This window comes from Mytilus edulis, chromosome 4 (genome assembly GCF_963676685.1).
Source record: "Mytilus edulis chromosome 4, xbMytEdul2.2, whole genome shotgun sequence".
Taxonomy (NCBI): domain Eukaryota; kingdom Metazoa; phylum Mollusca; class Bivalvia; order Mytilida; family Mytilidae; genus Mytilus; species Mytilus edulis.
Window position 1 is genome coordinate 19,078,126 of NC_092347.1, and position 16,160 is coordinate 19,094,285.

A 16,160-nucleotide genomic window follows, 5' to 3' on the forward strand; every position below is an offset into this window, starting at 1 on the left:
TAACTTAGTTTGATTTTAGCAAAAAATGAATTCTTGGGATTCTTTGATATGCCGAATCTAACGGTGTATTTAGATTTTGGATATTGGACCATAATAGGTAAATGTCTAATTTAAAATTTGTAAGTTCTTAGAGTTGTATATCAAGCTTGAATGTTGTGTCCATACTTGCCCCAACTTGTCAAGGTTCGACCTCTGTGGTCATATCAAGCTGCGCCCTGTGGAGCATTTGATGAGATACATGTCCTGTAGAAAAAATTGTCATTTAGATGAAACAAAGATGAATACACACACAAGATACCCTATTGATAGATTATGGTTGATATTTTGAATGAGATGGTGTTTCTCAGCTATATTTGAGGGATAAATTTTAAAGTACCGATAGTCTTACAATAAAAGACATTTATTTATTGCAAAGTTAGAAAATAATATAACTATTATGATGTTATTTTGTAAGACATTTGAAAGAACCTTTTATTTTAGAATAAAAGCCATTTCTTTGTTGTGTAGTTGAAACGCTTTAAATTATATGGATTATCATGATGTTAATTTGTTTTACAGTAAATCCAGGTGGCTGGGTACCGTCTTCTGTATTAAGAGCAGTATACAAGAGAGAATATCCAAGATTTCTAAAGACATTCACAGAATATGTTAAGAAAGCAACAGCTAATAAGCCTATCATGTTCTAACTCCACTACACCTTCATGTTTGGTGCCTTTTTAGAGAATATATTTTTATGGACAATGTCTAAATTTTATCAATGAAACAAATTGTTAATCTTAAAATGGAGTTATCATCATTCATGAACTTTATGTATTATTTTCCCTAGTAGAAATCCTTGAATTTTAAATACATAGTAAGTATTTTTGCTTTAAAATGATTCCTTATGTTTCCTGGTTAAACATTTTAGTTGTTGGATATATGATTTGATAATGACATGATTTGTTGTTCATTTCCAATCTTTAAATATTTTAGTTTGGATAGATTGTTGAAATGTATGGCATGTTGGTGCAATTTTTTATACAGCCTGGTATATATGTTGATAATCAAGCTATTTACTTAAATCATAGTAAAACAATCGTTGTTAGACAAAAGTTTGTAACTCCTGGTTTTACAGTAGAGAAATATGTTGTGTTAAAAAGTCTAATTGAATATTATGAAAGAGTGCAAATTACTAATTTTTATGAATTCTAGATTTTAGATTCAGTTTACTTTAGAAATTCATAGAACAGAAAAGAATAAATTGTTTCTATTTTAAGGTAAATATTGAATTGTGTTGAATTTTTCAGCCATATATTCTACTTACAGGGTTTACTATTAAATACTTAAGGAATATGAAGGCAGATGACAACAAAACATTAGAAAAAAAATGTAATGATATTCAACAGTTACTGTAAAGTATTTTATCTAATGCACAAATGGCTTTAATATTTTTACTGTGATTTAAAGTTATAAAAGCAGAGCACACATTTTTGGTCTGAATGCATGTAAACATATGTATCCAGGCACATGTTATACATGTAGATCTGGATCCCTGTTGTATCTCTAGGTTAGGATACATGTTAATCTGGAAAAATGTTATTCATATGGAAACAGTGATTGTGCAATAAAAATGCTACCCTTAATTGATTGAGTGAAATTATAGAAGTTTTGTTTGTTAATGGATATTTGTTAATGATAGGAGGAGATGTTGTGTATATGAGTATGTGTGTAGTTGTGTGTTATAAAAAGGTGTGTGTATGTATTATTGGATGTACATGTATGATTTGTGTATTCAAATAACGGCATATGAACTTGATAGTGTATATACAAAATTTTATTAGCTATTCCAATCTTGTACATTATTTAAATTCCTTTACTTGAGGTGGCATTAAGTTTGACAGGAAAAATATGACTGACAAATAAGAGAATATTTGTTATGAGAATGTCAGGATTGCATAATATGAAAATTAAAACCATTTACCATTAAGATTTCAGACTGGTATATATCAAATTAAAACTAGAATGTACTACTTTGGTAAAACTCGGTCCTTGAGTCATGATTTAAAATAGTTATGTTATTCTACACATTTATTTTTTTTAAAGGAATTTGGAAAATTGGAAACCGATAAGTCTTCAAAAATTAGGAAGATTATAAATCAATAAACAGAATTGTTTAAGATTGTTGCAGTATATTTAATATTTCTTTAAAATTTAAATCTAATGATTGAACAAGATTGTTTAAGCAAAATTACTTTTAAAGAAAGGGAGGGGTGTGGTATATACTAGTCTGAAGTTCCATTTATACTCATTGTGGTAGCTATACTGTGATGGTCCATATACATTATTAAATTAATATATTTATTTAATCATATGTTTATACTTTTGTACATAGCCAATATTTTCTACAATGCAATGCAATTTTATTTTTATTGTATATTTTGTATATATTTTATTTTGACTGCTTCATTGTAAATACAGCATATAAAAAGTAGTTTTTTAGCTGAAACAAACCTTGCTCACTTTTCATTCCTTTATATTCATGTCGCCAGATTTAGTCCTGATATTTAATGCAAAATTCAAGTGTTAATATAACATGGTGTCGATACTTATTTACTGGAAAATCATCTTCATTATCAGACAACTCTTGGGTATATTTAATACTATTTGACGATAGGATTGAATATATTCAGGGGATTAATCAAAAAGAGTTTGTTTATTTCTTACTATTTTTCAATTATCGTTCACATTTGTAATAGTTTTTTCATTATTTCATTTTGATTGAAAAACACTGACTGGGCATAAGTTTTCTAACATTAAAAGATTTTCTTATAAATATATATAAACTGATCTAACAATATGATAATAAACCAACAGAGAATTGCAAAAGAACAGCATTGTTTGAATACATAAAGAAAGTGTTTCATCAAAATCAAAATTAAACCCACCTGACATTTTCTCATATTTTGTTCATTTGTTCTGTAATAAATGTTAAACAGGCATGATATATTTGACATGTTTATTCCTTTGTCATTTCTGAAGTGTTGCCTACATGCTAATTTTATTTCTAGTCCAACCAGTTAAAGATTTGACAAATAATACTTGTATTTATTATAAAATTTAAAACTTTTAGACAAATTTCTCAAGATTTATTAGGTCACCTTAGTAACTCTTTTATTACTCAAAGGATACACTTTATACATTGATGTTAATTTACTGATATTAATTGGAAGAAGCAGACATGAAAAACAAATTGTGAAAGGCAGACTTTTTTTGTTAATTATTAAAATGAGGTATTTTTTTAGCTTGCTTTTTTTTCCCCCATATAAGTAATTGAATTAGTACATGTTTATTGGTTGCCTTTTCATATTGCAAAGTAATAAGTTACAAAAATGTAGATATGACAGGAGAATAATAGATGCATGTGCTGAAGGAAAAGTAAAAAGTGAACAAAACTTACCTAAAAATAAAAATAAAAGATATAACAAAAAAATTTGATTTGATAGATTTACTATACCATCCTACAAATTGCAAATATTTACATGTTTGAAGACATGATAATGCAAATTTACATTAATGAACATGTAGTATCAGAAAGATTAAAATTAAGAATTTTTATACAACTTACCTATGACAAGTTAAGTCAGAATAAATTGAAAATTTTGATCAGTTAGAGCGCCTTACGATGAAAAATACTAGACAAGTAGGACAGTTGCTGTAATATGTAGTGTCAACATTGCATAATTAAGGTAAATAATTCGCTTTGTGGTCAATCCTTTTATCAATGAAATATTATAATCAATTGGAAACAAAGCTTTCAATAATTCATGATTCATGTCTTGTTCTACAAGATGACTGAAAGATACATTTATTTCTCTAAAATAATGTAAGAAATAAGTGTGGTCTTTTTCTCCTATGTTGGAATATGTAGGTAATCTATATAGATAAATGGTTATCCTGCCAGTTAATAAGACAAGGTTGTTGTTGACTGGATACAGACAGTATTCTATACATCTAGTCCAGAAGTCAAAGATTTGTGATTTCTTTAGTTTACATTTATGTGAATATGTGTGTAAAAGATGTGTGATGATTCTACAGTAGGTAAATTTTCTCAGAAACTTGAAATTGAGTATTACTGGTAAAAAAAAAGTTAGTTCTTCAGGTGGCAAAATACTAAGTTTTCTTCTTTTTTCATCAATATATTAGTAGAGTTCATACATTTTTATATTTTAATTGGCATTGATATGAAATGAATGAAAAATATTAATTTATAAATGTCTTATTTTCTTCTTAATAATAGAAATCAAATTTTATCTCCAATTAAAAAACAAATCTTCAGTTATCATGAGAAAAGAAGAGCACCTTTTTAACCTTCAATTAATAATGCTGTTTCCAACAATAATTATTGAATAGGTTAGATGAAATCTATTTCAATGAATTATAATAAAAACAGGTATTTGTTTAATTTTTTTTTCAATCTACAAGCCACCAGATTTCAAAAACAGACAATTTAAAGACAGGGTATGTTTTTTACATGTATGTCATAAATAAAATGCTTTAATAATGAAGTTTTAAACATTTTTGATTTTTATAGAGTTATTGCCCTTGAACATTATGTAAAACCCTAAATATGTCAGCTTATTTAATGCACAAATAAGTAACTAACAATGAAATTATTGCTGCTGATTATAGAATGTATTATCTTTTATGTTATTTTATCTGTCAAAAAATAAATGATCAGATTTCATGAAAATAAAAGTAGCAAAAAAAATAACCAACAATCACTAGAATTTTTCTTAAATTTTAACTAAAATAAAATGATATTTTAATCAGCATACAATCTTAGCTAGATCTTTTATACATTGACAAGTCTAGCCTTATTGGTTTTGTATAACATACAGAACATTGGGCTTGTTATTTTGCTTTAAATTTCCTGTTGAATGAAAATTAAAAAATGTAAACTTTTAAGTTTGTAAGAAAAAGGATCATGTACATATGGGAAATAAAATAATTTCAATCTGAACAATATTCATTTTCTATATTCTCTACAATTTATTTTATAGTTTTAGATATATCCAAGTCCAATACTTTTACCAGGTCTGTACTTAATCATATTATAGAAAAATCTTCTTCTGAATCTGTGAAGAAAATCTCTAGTATAGTTTTCTTAAGTATTCCAGATGAGTATTTAATTTTGGGGTATCTCATAATGGCCACTTACAGAGACCTATGTCTTCACAGAAGTGATCAAGAGCATTTCATGGCTGTTAATATTTGTAAGACATGGAATTCTATTACAGGCTAAGTTGCTGTTATTATGCCACTGTGACAAAATGTATGGGGAAATAATCCATTCAACAATTTGTATGACATGGTATATGGTATTTTCTGCTTACTTCTAGTTTCATTTACACAAAATTTTATATCATGTAGGGTGTACATATATATACTGATGGTGTAAATATATAAGGATTTGGATTGTCTTTATACATTACCACAAATGATGGGTTGTTGAACTTTCTCATTTTATCGTAATATAAGGTGTACAAGGTACATGGCTTGTCCAGCCAATTCCTTCAACAATCTGTAAACTATTTGTATAAAACTTGATATCTCAAGGTATAGGAGTAAGTAAGTAAATTTTATTTATAGTCCGACATGATATGTACAATTCAACCAGGTAAACATGAGCTCCGTAGAGCTCTTAACTGACTTGATATTTAAAACAAATAACAAATTATCAGCACTTTTGACAACAAAACTACACACAAATAAACACATGCATAATATAATAGCTAAGCAAACATGCATAAATCAAAGAAAGTAAAAGCAAATTTTGCTTTAACTGGCTCAATGACATAAGCTAAGCAGATAAATAAAACAAAAGCAAACAATAAACAGAAGATTCCAGCTCTGAAAACAGCAAAGTAAATGTCTACATGAGCTACAGAAGTAGTTTTCTGAAGAACACCATGAATAAATAAAATGTTTGAACTGTTCCTAAGTTGAGAGGCTCCGTGCATGGTTAGGCAGGGAGTTCCACAACTTTGCTGCCTCAAAGCTAAAACTCCTTATACCTTGTAGTTCTTGGTTGGGATAAATCAACTGAGTTTATATCTAAAATTATACGAGTTATCTTTAAAATTTAATATATTGTGTAAGAACTTAGGACTGGATTTTGTCAAAATTTTGTAAGTTTCTAATGCCATTGTTCTCATGTGTCTGATTTTAGGAGTTGGTAGTTTAGATTTTTCAAGTAGTTGTTCGTATGAGTTATTGTAGTCATTACAGATGAATCTGAGTGCTCGTACTTGCAGTTTTTATGCAGTTAAGCTGCATTATGCGAGCGCCCTCGATTTGTGTTCTACCCAATAAATGCTGAAATACTTGCCATTGTTATTATCTAGCTCGCTACTATGTTATATATAACTAATTGAACACTTTTTAAATACTTTTTATTCTGGATTACAAAAAATATGACCAGAAAAACCTTAAATGATCGTCGATTTATCCAAAAGTTTTGAAGTTACACATAGGAAGTAGTGCTTATTAAGAATCCTTGTGTAGTTCATTATGACTTGTGCTTTTAGCTAAGATGTCAAAGAACAATTGTATGAAATATTTAATCGCCGAAAATCTCTTAAGGCAAGAAGTTTAGATTTCCCAAATGACAAAAGTCGTAGGGATATTGTTTGTTATCAATACGTAGTACAATTACGTCAGTAGTCTATTATAAAATAAGTTCAACTGTTCATGCTGTTGGCGGCAATTTCAAATTAGAAAAAGAAATTTTCGTAGCTTTTCAATTTGGAGGCAGGTGTGCAAATTAGCGGTGGTCCGAGGTCCGCGACCTTCCACTTTTGCAAGCGGAATTTCGTCTAGGATAGTTGGTTTCTAGCTACGCCCGACGTAGTCACCTTCCACTTGAAAGAAAATAAGAAGTTACTTTGCAAACCTTCCATGCAAGTCACCAAAGTCTCCAATTAAACGAGCTAGAAACTTATTTTTATCATTATCATTCATGACAGCGATGTTCATTTTGTTCAACCGCTAGCTTGATACAGAAAATCGCCGACAAATATTGTATAAATTCGAGTAAAATCGTATCTGATTGACAAAAATAACATTGTAAACACATAACAATGGCGGCCGTGAAGACAAAATTTTACAATATCGGATCCGATTCCGGAAGCGGATAAGGATAATTCCGGGTTTGGCGATCATTTATAAAATAAACCAAAGCAGGTGAAAAAATAGATTTATGCATGGTAAATGAATATAAACACTAGAATTGTAAACCAAAAGATATATGTAAAAGAAAGAAAAAGCAGAAAAATATTTTATACAGAAATTCAAAATTACTTTTTGACAAATTTTAATTTAAAAATCCAATACAACATGACAGCTGGCAACAGTATATCTAACAATATACATGTTCATGGTCACAGTCTAAATTTTCTTTATCAGTGATAAATGATGATAATACATGTGAGATGCGTTTAAAGTGTAAACATATTACTGCAATTTCGAAGGGTTATTAGTTTTTCTCAATTTTGAAGGGTCAATTAAAGTAGCTGAAAGTTTCTTTATTTTCACAAATAATGCAACTATATTATATATACCTAAATGTAAGTAAATCTTATGATATATAGGTGGCATTCTTTGGGCCACTCTACCCCCTCCTGTTTGATAACTTGGAAACGGTCGAGCTCCCCACCCCTAAACCAAATGAGGGGCAGATCCAGGATTTTAGGTTAGGAGGGGCACAAACTTAAATTTTCGCCGAGCAGAGCGAGGCTAAAAAAACATTTGAGGTAAAATTATCGGAACAACCCATGCTTTGCAAATTTAAGGGGGTGCAAGCCCGCAACCCCCCCCCCCCCCCCCATGAATCCGCCCCTGCATATATTCAAGTATAGGACAATGAAATATAGGGGGAGTCCCTGGAGTTACCCCACCCCCTCCTGTTTGACAACTTGGAAACGGTCGAGATCCACACCCCTTAACCATATATATTTATGTTTGTGACAATATGAAAAATCAAATGAAATATAGGAAGAGTCGCTTGGGGTCACCCCACCCTTCCTGTTTTAGAATTTAAAAATGGTCCAGATCCCCACCCCTAAACCATATATATTCATGTATGGGACAATATAACAAATCAGATGAAATATAGGGGGAGTCCCTAGGGTCACCCTTCCCCCAGTGGCGGATCCAGAAATTTTCATAAGTTGGGGCCCGCTCCAGTCACGCTTTAGTGATTCCCTATATAAGCAACCAAATTTTTTTTCCTAAAAAGGGGGGGCGGCCCCGTGCCCCCCTAAATCCTCTGCCTACCCCTACCTGTTTGAGAACTTGAAAACCGTTGAGAACCCCACCCCTAAATTAAATATATTCATATGTATGGGACAAAATAACAAATCATTTACATTTACTATGGGCAGGTCAGTCAGACCTTACCTTTGATCCCTGTTGTAGTGAAAATTTGTCTGATTCGTGTCTCGTAACTTTTGTTCTATAGAACACAAACTCAGTTTTCTTTCCAGGGAAACCAGTCCATTCATACTATTACATGTTCATACTAAGTCAACTTGAACTTCTAGCAGTCAAATAAAAACCAAGGTTAACTACCAAGTAGAACAACTGCAATCATTGGGAACTTGTACCACTGCAGACTCACCATAAAAAGATATACATTGATATATGCATTGCTTTTGAAACCTTGATAACATATAAATTATTTGCCTTAATAAATAAATCATTAGATAAACATGAATGTATACTATATATGAATGTTTAATGTTGACACAGTTTTCATAATTACGGTTGCCCTGGTTTTTGGTTAACTGCCTTCAGCGCTTACAGCGCTTTGATTCAATTTTTTTGGTGTTGCGCTCGCCACAAAAATGCCATGTGAGTGGACAGTAACTTAAATTTGACATAATAAAAGAATGGTAAATTGTAATTTTTGCCTGTTTGTTCAAGTGTGATCCAATTATTTTTAGAACATTTAACTGTCTTGCTGCTTTTATACGAAAAATTTGCGTTCGTATATTGGTATCAAGTCGTTGTCAACGTGTCCGAAGACAGACGTTGACCAGATAATAACTTTGGTATAAGTAAATAGAAATCAATAAAATTTTAACACAATGTTTATAACCACAAAAAGAAACTTGGGATTGATTTTGGGGGTTATGGTTCCTAGGGTTTAGGAATTAGGGGCCATATGTATTTTAATTGTTCTGAAATTGAACCACAATGTTTAATACCATAAGTAGAAAGTTGGGATATATTTTAACGGTTATGGTGCAAACAGTCTAGGAATAAAGTGCAAAAAAAGGACCAAAAACGCATTTTTGTAGTTTCAAGACAATAAATTGGAGTTATCTTTCTTCGTCCAGAATGGTTGTTGAACCACCTAAAACCAATGCTTTATGGAGTCTTCTTTTTGAAAATTGGAGTTATCTATCTTTATCCAGAATAGATGTTGAATCAACTTAAATCAATGCTATATACAATATACAATGAAATATTCACTTTACTACGAATTAATAGATTAAAGCAAGCTTAACCATTCAGTGATTACAAGCACTTTGAATACCATTCTAGGGTTATGCCCCTTTACAAGTTGAAAATTGAAGAATTCTTTAGTTTCTGTTCTCTTAAGGGTGTTCGCGGGTCTAAATCATTTATATAGGATTTCTCTATATTTTTCTATAAATGAACTTTATCTTATAGTAAATAGAAAAATAAAATAAAAAAGTGGGGTCACCGTTCATTTGCGCTCACAATCTGCCTTTGAAAGAAGCATACATTTTTGTAAAGGTGTTTTTTTTCTGTTGAAGTAATAGGAGAAATAAAGGTAATATCGAAATAAAAAAAAAGAAATTTATTACAGAAATCGCTAAAATTTTACAATAATTTAGTTTAAGTACAGCTTATATGGAAATTATCTCAAAAAAGATAGGTCACCGATGAGTTAAAAAAGATATTTCAATTTTAGAGCCAAAAAATGGCATTTTTCCACCAAAGGGAGATAATTTGGAACTTTTTCAATGATGTATTCATTTTGAAAGTCATCTGGGGCCAACACGAATTGATTGTTTTGAATGATTTTTGTACCATATGATAAAGTAACAACTACAAAAGGAAATGAATAAAATTTGTAATGAAAAACAAATGTTTGATTAATTTTAACAATGACTGTATGACATTTTATATATATTTTATGATGTATTTAAATAAGTAGTTATTGTTGCAAACTCAATTAGAAATTTTTGGAATAAGGGAACAGGGGAGGCGAGAAAAAAAGTTGGGGGGGGGGGGGGAATGTTTCATTTTTTCTCATTTCAGAATTCAGAAAATTAAAAGAAAATTTCTTCAATATTTTTTTCTTTGAGAGGATTAATATTCAACAGCATAGTGAATTGCTCAAAAGCAAAAAAAAAAAATTTATGTTCATTAGACCACATTCATTCTGTGTCAGAAACCTATGCTGTGTCAACTATTTAATCACAATCCAAATTCAGAGCTGTATCCAGCTTTCATGTTGTGTCTATACTTTCCCCAACCGTTCAGGGTTCGACCTCTGCGGTCGTATAAAGCTGCGCCCTGTGGAGCATCTGGTTTGCATATGTTAGATATGTGTTGGTTAAAGTCAAGTTTAAAATCAATGGTTACTCCAAGTAGTTTTACTTCATCATCGCATTTGCCTATGGTGTTTCCATTTAAGTTAAACACTATGTTGTTTTATCTGTTTTACTACCTATCGCTATGGCTATGGTAACCTGGATGTTTCATAATTCTTATACAGGTATGTAATGCTATGAAGTTTCTGTCTATTCATATGTCGATAATCCTTGAGCTGATCCCATTTCAATGGTTTTATTTGAATTTCTCACTTAATATGAGTAGTAGGATAATTATAGTTGGTATATGGGATCCTTACAAGGTCTACTTGTTCATCAGATAGGGTTCACTTGACCTCAATTTCATTTCATGGAATAGTGATCAAAGTAAAGTTTGTGAGGTCAAGTCCATTCCATAAGCAGAAGGACCTTTATTTGGTCTAGGAATTATTGTAAAGATTTGAATGCTACAAGTACGGCAGAATTCATCTGACCTTGACCTCATTTTCGTGGTTCATTTGTCAAGTTGTGCTTTTATGGAGACATTCATTTTTCAGATACTACAAGCATTGAATAGAATAATTTATTTGGTTTATGGAATGATTGTAAGGTAAACATGTCTGTCTGGCAGAGTGAATATGACCCTGACCTCATTTTTATTGTTCCATGATACGGTTTCCTTGTTAAGTATACATATAAAATGTGGCATATGATTGCCAATGAGACAACATTTTACCATAGGACAAAATGAAATAAAGTTAACAACTATAGGTCACTGTACAGTCTTCAACAATGAGAAAAACCCATACCACATAGTAAAGTATAATAGGCGGCCCTGTCACTGTACGAAACAATAAACGAAAAAAAAAACATGAGACAACCACTGAATTACAGGATCCTGTTTTGGGATAGGCAAATACAGAATCTTGCGGGGTTAAGCTTTGTTTGCTGGCGCCAAACCCTCTCTTTAATTTAGGAAAGAAGTGTAACAGTACAACACAAGACATGAACATACATCATTATTCATATGGGATCAAACAGAGGGTCATTTTCTCTTGGAAAGGCAACCATTAATAAAAACTTTAACTTATACAAAACAGTATGAAGAATAGGATTTATTAATTCTGAAGTGATTCAACGCATGTTGACAGAATGATAATAGCGAAAGGAAAAATACCCCGATATACATGTTTTATATATGAAAGTACAGTTTCATGAGCTTCTTGAAAGCGTACTAAACGTCACGCACGCTGTTCCTACAACCCCTATGATTTAAAACAGAATCTTCGAAATTTCCGCCGCAAAACAAAATAAAATGTTAACAAACACTAACCACTATAAAAACTAGTTCAGTATATGTTTTCCTTTATGTTCTTATAGATCTTGGTCATATGCTTAGTAATATCTAGTATATTTGAGGATTAATACAACAAAGCTATGTGAAAAAAACGGATGTCCAACGTTACATTTTTAAACAACTGTTTTATCTCTTATGTATAGTGATCTATTTCTTATTCTCTGATCTTCCCGAAACTTGGCAGAAGCAACGAAGTGTGTCGGTTCTCGGTTAAAGTAAAGCCGTTCTTTTGTCGAATTTCGTTTGACTCGGTGGCTGCATATTAAGCTGGAATAAGAAAAATGTCCAATGACGTTTTTCGTTGACTTAACGGCTGAAAGGTAGTTTTATAAGTAGACATAGCTAAAAATGACTAAAAAATGTGAGATAATTATAACATCTACTGAAAGAACAAACATTTGCCTCATTGTTCGTGAGTTCAAAAATTGTATATTCTATTAAACCATCTCTACACAGTCGTTTTCAAGCGGTAGCCATTTTGTCCAAGTTGATATTTCATTTGTCCAAGCAATTAATGCGGGTTTTTTACCTGATATTTCAATAAGTAATTTATAATTTACCAAAACAAAAGTTAGATACACGAAAAGTACATAAAGTCTTGATTCGTTTTTTATTAACTGCATGTTTGGGTCTTACAGGAATAAAATGCTACGAAACATTACAAAACGGTAGCAATTTTGTCCAAACGTCGAAAAACGTCGAAAAATCCAAACAAATTAACGCTTTTTTTTCGACGTTACATGTGTTTAAAAATTTGTTCCATTGTATATTCCTGATACTTAAAACTAATCGCATGGTGAAATTTGAGGTAGGGCCAATTTGCCGATGATTTTTTTCACAGAAGGGCCAATTTCAAAAAGTGCCGAAAGAATAAAATTTACTATAAAAACAAAAAATAAAAATGCTTTTTGATCAATATCTCGATTTACATATATCATGACATGTGTGATCAAAAGTTAATTTGACCCTAAAAAAGGATGAAAGTCCAATATGCGGATTTTCAGGTGTTTTTAGGTGTCAGACCACCAATTACTCCCTCAAATTTAGAACGTATGTAAAAGTAGTCCTACTCGGGACACAAAATAGTGCGTTTGATGTCATTGTTTACTTAAACTAACCAACAAATTTGCAGAAATGAAACTTTTGGTGAAAGAGAAATATATTAAGACCATTTTGAGCCCAAATTTACTTGTCTATGAGTTGAAATTAAAAATTGAGGATTAATGCGCTCCATAGTATACTAATTTAAGATTTCAAGAAAACCAGGGGTTATTTTTAGTGGTACATCCATTCGGAAGGTCTCTTCTTTCTTATATGGCTTTAAAGGTATGTCGAAAATTGGCATGAAGAAAGGTGATACATGTACGATTCAGGACATACCTGGTTTGTAAGAGGTTAAACTTAAGATAAAAAATTTAGAAAGCTATGAAAATTGCAAAATTTGGTTGAACAGATAGGGACTTTTAATTGGTGGTCTGACACCTTTAGGTGAGAAAAACAGGGAATCCCCTCAGAAGGACATTTTAAACCAAAAAAAAGTTATGCTTTTTATGACTGTTGTTATTCATACTACTTGTTCCCTCAAAAATGAAATTGGTTAAGAGTGTCCTTATTACATAAAAAACAACTTTTTAAAGAAAAAATTGTAACATCGATAAATTGCACCGATATAGCTGCTTAATAAGAGAGATATGTATAAGCATCGCCGTAGCTCCATTAGTAGAGCACAGAACTACTAATAAATGATGGTTTGAAAGAAAGGGTTAGAATCTCGCTCAGAATATTTGCATTTTTGTGTTGTTATATTAAATTTTAATGTTTCTATCATATTTTTTCGGATGTTTGCTTAATTCATAGTCATTCTGGTTCATTTTGACTATATAGTTTACTAGTTTATCATTTTACATGTATCAAAAAAAAAATAATGTATTGCTTTTTGTGTGCATTCCTAGACTATCCATACTCTTGACTTACTTTCTATCCATGTGGTTACATTTATTACATATATTCAAGGACCAACTGCCGTCAAACTGATGTAGGGGCCTGTACATAACCAATAACACGATAATTAATTCTATAGCAATGAAACCTACATGTTGCGGGTGTTATATACACATAACTTAAAATAAGGCCATTGTATACAAGTTTCAAAACAACACAAACTATTTTTCGAAACCTTTTTTGAACATGGTATTATATGTAACAAATGCAGTCAACAACAATTTTGTCGCCAATTTACAAACTGTTTAGATACTAGTACTGATATATTTACCACCGTCCCTACACCGGTACCTAAGTCATCAGAAAATAAAACAACACAACAGAACAATCAATTACACTACAAATCGTGATTGAAGGTAAAACATCAAGAAGCTGTTGCATCTGTATCACAACGAAGGTCCGATTTGTTAAAATGACAGAAAAGGCAATATAACATGTGTAAGTAACACAGGGTGATCTATGACCAACTGGCGGTAAAATGTTCTCAGGTTAAAATATATACATGTAGTATCTTATCTTATCTTATAGGCGATAAAACCTTAAAAGACCAGGAAAAGTACATATATACAGATATTTAGAATGAGAAAATCAAGATTTGAATTTGTTCCATGTTATTTGGCTCCTTGGCATGTTACGTGGTATGGCACCTTGCATAAAGGATGTTAATAATAAAATAAAATCAATATTAAAAAAATCAATAGCCTTGGCCTTGTCTTTGTAGGAATACCTGTTCAAGGTATGAAAATAAATGATGTGACGTATTTTCATGTACTATAATTAACATCTATCGGGCTATTTAAAGCATGATTTACCTATCTAATCGAATGAAACAAATCGCCGGCAAATTGGCTCTACCTCTTTAAAAAAAAATGCTGGTTGTCGAAAAAAAACACGGTGCATGTTGTGCATGATCGGAAGTAACTGAAAGACTTATCGGAAACAGCGACAAAAATAGTTTCATTGAATTAATGCAACCCCGTATTATACGGACGATTCAGGAGAAGATTAGTACATTTTAAAAGCAAGCAACTTCAAATGACTGGGAAAATAATTTTCAAGATCGGGTTGTAGTAATTTTATTATATTTTTTCGACAAGTTATGTGTCAAGCAAATTTTTAATACAATTCAATTCCAATTAATCAAGGGTAAATATGTTTTTATTTACTTGCAGAGTGTCGGATATATTTGTATCATTTAGAGTTGAATCAAGATATGAAAAATTTACAATAACAGATGATATGCACCATGCAATTTTAGCAGCCTGCGATTAAGTTTTGTTATAATTCATTTATTGAAAACCGTATACTTCTGTCCCATTTTGCCTTCCTTCAAGTTCATTATTTACGACAATACAACATTTTAAGGTGAATTAAGGATAAACATTATTTAATCGATTTCCACAACTTGAGGTAAATAAATTATTGGTAAATAGACATCACAAAATTAATAGAGACAGATTTAGAATCAACCAACAACATAAAAAAAAAGCAAATGAAACTTACAAATTGAATAAATGTAGGTCAAAAGTTTCAGAAAACAACGTCGTGTTGTAGGAACATCGTGCGCAACGTTGTTACTGCGAAACGGGAATATATGTAGCGTATCAAAACGTAGTGATCTTTTCTTCAAAACGGGACGTGCCCCGTATGTTTTGAAAACTCAACAACAAACGTAGCGAAAATTGAAACAAAGTAGAAACCTAGTTAATACGTATCAAAGCCTAGCGGAACGTCACAAACATCTATCTAATTTAAATTCTAAATTCAAAAAAATTTTCAAAATTATCTGATGAAATGAAATTTGTTTGGATTCTTTCATCTGAAGATTTGTTTGTTACTTCAAACTTATCTAATTTATTGCACTCCCCTTTTGAAGAACGAAAGAAAATTATAGAAAATATTGTTGTTAGATATATATATATAGGAAATAAAATTGATCAGGAGTTGTCTCCCATAGAACTAGAACTATCCTAAAGATTTATGTAATTTCTCCAGGTCACAGTGGCACCCATAACAACTATATTTTGTCAATAACTTGGTTTATATCAGGTTAATTAGTGTAAATGTGTATTCATGTGGTGTTTTTTGTTTAAATGTACTTTAATCATTCTAATCATTTTCTGTACTTTATTTTGTAATTCATTTGATTGTATAGCTCAAATTTTGGGCACCATGATTGGTTAATAAAATTATCTATC

General features: G+C 31.0%; 1 protein-coding gene across 4 annotated transcripts in view; it reads left to right on the top strand.

Moving 5' to 3' along the window:
- The window catches only part of LOC139519139 (ceramide transfer protein-like), a 28,198-nt gene extending 23,199 nt beyond the window's left edge, over nucleotides 1–4,999 (top strand). For all 4 annotated transcript variants that reach the window (XM_071310957.1, XM_071310955.1, XM_071310958.1 and 1 more), the window contains exon 14: nucleotides 559–4,999. In XM_071310957.1, the coding sequence (XP_071167058.1) occupies nucleotides 559–686 (128 nt within the window). In that variant the 3' untranslated portion in view covers nucleotides 687–4,999. The remainder of the gene's footprint in view (nucleotides 1–558) is intronic.
- Nucleotides 5,000–16,160: the final 11,161 nt, after the last annotated feature.